The sequence below is a fragment of the Saccostrea cucullata genome, unplaced genomic scaffold, assembly GCF_032062105.1.
Source record: "Saccostrea cucullata isolate Sc308-1 unplaced genomic scaffold, CSIRO_AGI_Scuc_v1 ctg4112, whole genome shotgun sequence".
NCBI classification, from domain to species: domain Eukaryota; kingdom Metazoa; phylum Mollusca; class Bivalvia; order Ostreida; family Ostreidae; genus Saccostrea; species Saccostrea cuccullata.
In genome coordinates, this window is record NW_026931467.1 from 11554 (window position 1) to 15728 (window position 4175).

General features: G+C 33.0%; 1 protein-coding gene across 1 annotated transcript; it reads right to left on the reverse strand.

The window, feature by feature from the left end:
* Positions 1 to 1276: 1276 nt before the first annotated feature.
* On the reverse strand, positions 1277 to 3636 carry LOC134232670 (E3 ubiquitin-protein ligase TRIM45-like). The gene is made up of 2 exons (XM_062714654.1): positions 2889 to 3636; positions 1277 to 1437 (listed from the first exon to the last, which is right to left on the reverse strand). The coding sequence occupies exons 1-2, from the start codon at positions 3634 to 3636 to the stop codon at positions 1277 to 1279; spliced, it is 909 nt and encodes a 302-aa protein (XP_062570638.1).
* Between the last annotated feature and the right edge of the window lie 539 nt (positions 3637 to 4175).

The following is a 4175-nucleotide window of genomic DNA, read 5'->3' on the forward strand; positions in this document are numbered from 1 at the left end:
CCTCTACAAGCTGCACAGAGCAAATATCATGATATTCCGTTCTTCACAGCATTTACTCGCAATACCATCCTCCATTGCGTCTCACAATAAAAATTAAGAAGAAATTATTTTTCGAGCTACAGCTATATTGTGAACTAATTCCAGTTCCAGTTTTACATGATTGGTGGATTTTTTTGGAACTCTCAGAATTGACATCTGACTTTACAATAAAGCACACCCACGGTAAATTGAATAAATGAGTTGAAAAAAATAAATATAAAGTTTAATTAAGTTTATATTGTTTGGGATTTTTTGATTTTCTATTTTTTAAAATTCATTTGCTAGAAAAAGGGGAGGCATTAATTCGTTATATTCGCTAATAACTGGACTGGAGGGGAAATATAGAAATATACAAAATGTAAATGATCAGACAATAAATAAATAATTTTCAATGAAATGCAATGTAAATCACTGATTTATTTATATATTTTTCAAACGTTTTGGAATTGAATAAATGATATATGACTACCGGAGACTTAAGTATGGTCCGATTTTTAGGGAAAATATACTTCTAACGGCAAATAATTCTCATTTGGTGCAGGTTATTTTTTAAAAACCTATTTCGAGTATTCTGAATCCGAAAAATATGCTGGACTTCAGGAAAATGGCGTTAAATAGATAAAAATATACAAATTATATATCTATTAATCCTAATTCTTTTTACCATTTTTTTTATTAAATGACGTTAAAATATATGACATTCATTTTACGCTGTGGTAAACGTTGGGGGAGGTAAATTGCGTTTACGACGATGACTTTAATTTACCTGATACCGAGATCACAAACCGCGATGGTGTTGATCAAGTGAGGACCCGTACCGCGAGATGACGCGATTTTACCTGAATTACATGTACCTGTGTTAAACCGCGATCAATTTCACACCGCAAGTACTCGCGGTAAATACGGAAACTGCGTTGACTGTAGTGTACGTTCCCTTTCATGTATATTAATAATTAAGTTTTTAATGCATTTTTATATGCTAATATTATTTCTCCAGACTTCATTATACCATGCATTTAATTCTTTTTATATCTTTATTTCAAAACCTTCCATCTGAATTATATCTAAGTCATCTGTTTTTATTTTCTCGAAACAAAATATATTATATTGCCACACTAGCTCTTGAAACTTTGAACAATTTAATTTTTTCGTTAATCCATAACAGTTTGATGAGAGGATTTTAGTTCATTTTTTGCGCGCAGTTTCTCGCGTTTGATACACACTCCCCGGAGAGTCTTTATTGTTTTTCAGGGGTGGAGTTGATTCTTCGGCGTTTGTTCGACGAGCTGCGGTATCTGCTAGGGATGCGTTGGGAGTACTTCAGTGGCTCAGCTGGTGCTGGATCCACTGGGTCATATGGCCTTTCGTTCACTAATAAGATGTCCCTGACCAGCTTCACTGTTTCACCATGGAGACGTAGTTCCATCATAATGGGATAAAGGCTTTTCCTTGCTTGCTTAATCTCGTCCGGAAATTGGCGATTTATTTGGAAAGGTTTCCCTTTTATTTTTTTGCACATTGGAGTAGGTAGTCGAGGTCATGTTGATGAATAAACTTTGCGACAATTGGTCGATCCCTATTGTTGTTTTTCTGACCAAATGTATGTACATTTGTGAATTCGATTTCATAATCAATTTCAAGTTCTTCGGTTAAAAAAGCTCGTATTGTCCCGTAATGATAGAAAAGCTAAGATTCACTCCCAGTTCTAATTTCTTTATTGTGCAGACTTGCCACTCTTTAGTGTTAGGTGTATTGTTTATTTTTTTAAATCCTCATCATAATGATACAGCCCAAAAACAACGCAGGATATTTCACTTATATTCAAAGAACACTTCAGGGATTCGAAATTTCAGGACACTACTGCCAAGATGTTACAAAAAAGTGAAGAATTTTGATGGTCTTTTGATGGCCAGTGATAGACTAAGATATTACGCAATAGCTGCAAATTTGGTTACAGCTAAAATCCATGTGAAGATGAAAAAGAATAACCCCCAACCGACTAGTTATTCAGATGTCGTTCATAACATTGGATTTTCTCTATGATATACTTTTTTTTTCGTAAAAATCATTCCTTCTTTAAAATGTATATGACAAAAATATGCGTTATTATATAAATTTAATCAAAAATATGTTGTGATGTTTTTTCATGTTTATTAGAAAGAAAAAAAATTCATGAACAATATAGGAAAACGATGAGGTTTTAGATTTGTGTCAAATGGTATCAGAGAATTATAAAGGGTGTACAAATATGATTTCAAGCTTTCATTTTCAGTCAAATATAAAACAACCACCCCGACCCCCATTCCCCTCCAAAAGAATCAAATGCGTATTTCACAGAATCAAAATGAAAATAATTCTCATTAAAGCGTTTTATTGAACGATCACGTCTAATTTGTATGTCACAAACATGAAATGCGTCAAGTTTGTGCTCAACATTTCTTTGGACTTCTCATTTAGCTTGTAATTTGTTTTTCTTCTTAAATATACTACATGTAGAGTATATCTTGTCAATAGAAAAGATATGCCCGATATTTCTTCAACGGTTCAATTTTTTCGAGTTTTTTAACGAATCATTTATCAGTTAATGTTCTGAATGCCTTAAAAGTATCACTCAAAAGTTTCTCTTCCTGAAAGTGATTTTCGTAAGAAATCAATCTCTTTCTGCATATCCATACGAGGAATTAAATCACCTACTTCTTCGCATTGTAGTTCTATAATGTCTAATTGTCGCATGATACCTGATACATCGCTGTTTTCATTTGATAATTGTTCAGTTTGCAAAATATTTTCTTCTGATTTTGAAAATTTTGGAGATTTTCCAAACTGATCTTCTGTTATGAAAAGTTCACCAGGCTGAAAGTCTACAATCTTGTAATTAACCGTGGCTGGAAATTCCTGCATTTTTTGCAAAGTATATGAGTCTATATTCATGAGAAAGGAACTTCCACGATTTGCCCCCAAGTTATTGGTGATTTCCTCATTGAGTCTTCTGAGTGTTTCAATTCTCTCTTCAATTTCATGTTCTGTGTCCTCAATTTCCATGATGGCCTTTTCTTCTTCTTCTCGTAAATTCTGTAGAGCATTCTCTTTCAACGTTGTTACTTGATTCATTATTGATTTAGTGTGATCTTCTATTTGTTTCTTAACTTCATCATTTCTCTTTGATAACTCTGACTTTTTTCTTTTTTCCTTAGAAATCATTTCTCTATATTTTGGTAAAAGCACTGCCTCTATTTCCTTCTTTTCCTTTTTAAGCTTGCTCATATTCTCTTGGTAAATTGTAGCAAAATCTTCCATTTTATGTCCATTATGGGATTCCATTAGACATTTTGTGCATACTGGTTCTTTGCAGGGTGAACAGTACCACTCTATTTTGTTTACTTTGTGTTTTCCACAGTAAAGAAGGCCCAGTGGCCCCTCCTTATCTTTATGCAGGTGTATAATCTCATGAGTTTTAGTTATTTTTCTCGTCTCGTGCTCTGTTTTACAGGTCTCACAAAGATGACCAGGGCATGTTTTACAAAGGAACTGCGCGGGGTCTTCCTCACAGTTTTCGCATTCAAGAAAGTGTTGAGCAAATAATCTAGCTGTTGCCATCTCGAGGCTTAATCTGCAAAGACTACAAATATTTAATACTTTTTAGAAATAAAATTAATACAATAAGCAAACATTTTTTTAAAACAATATTTTATTCACAGATGTTATTGTGAATAGGATTGGGCAGCAGGCGCAGCCTATTTTAGCCCACTCCCTACATTTAGGTCAAGGTACAAAACAAATAGTGATAATAAGAGAATGTACAAAAGAAGAGAGAAAAAAAAAACACAAAACAAAAATGAACAAAGTAACAGAGAAAAAAACAGAAAAAGTCATATATAGGAAATTAATCAAAAGAGAAAAATAGAATGAACAAAATAACAAAAAGGGCAAGTTACAGGGGGAGACAAAATACAAAGTAGTACCGGTTTGGGAGTACTTCTAACCAGTAAAAATTATATCTATATATGGATATGACATTGTTTATATAAAACGCTTTGTTGCTGCTATAAATGTTTGTACAACTTCAAATATTTGTATATTAATGTCAAGTCCATGGTTAGAACTACCATTTAAAAATAAATCACATTCAGGAATAT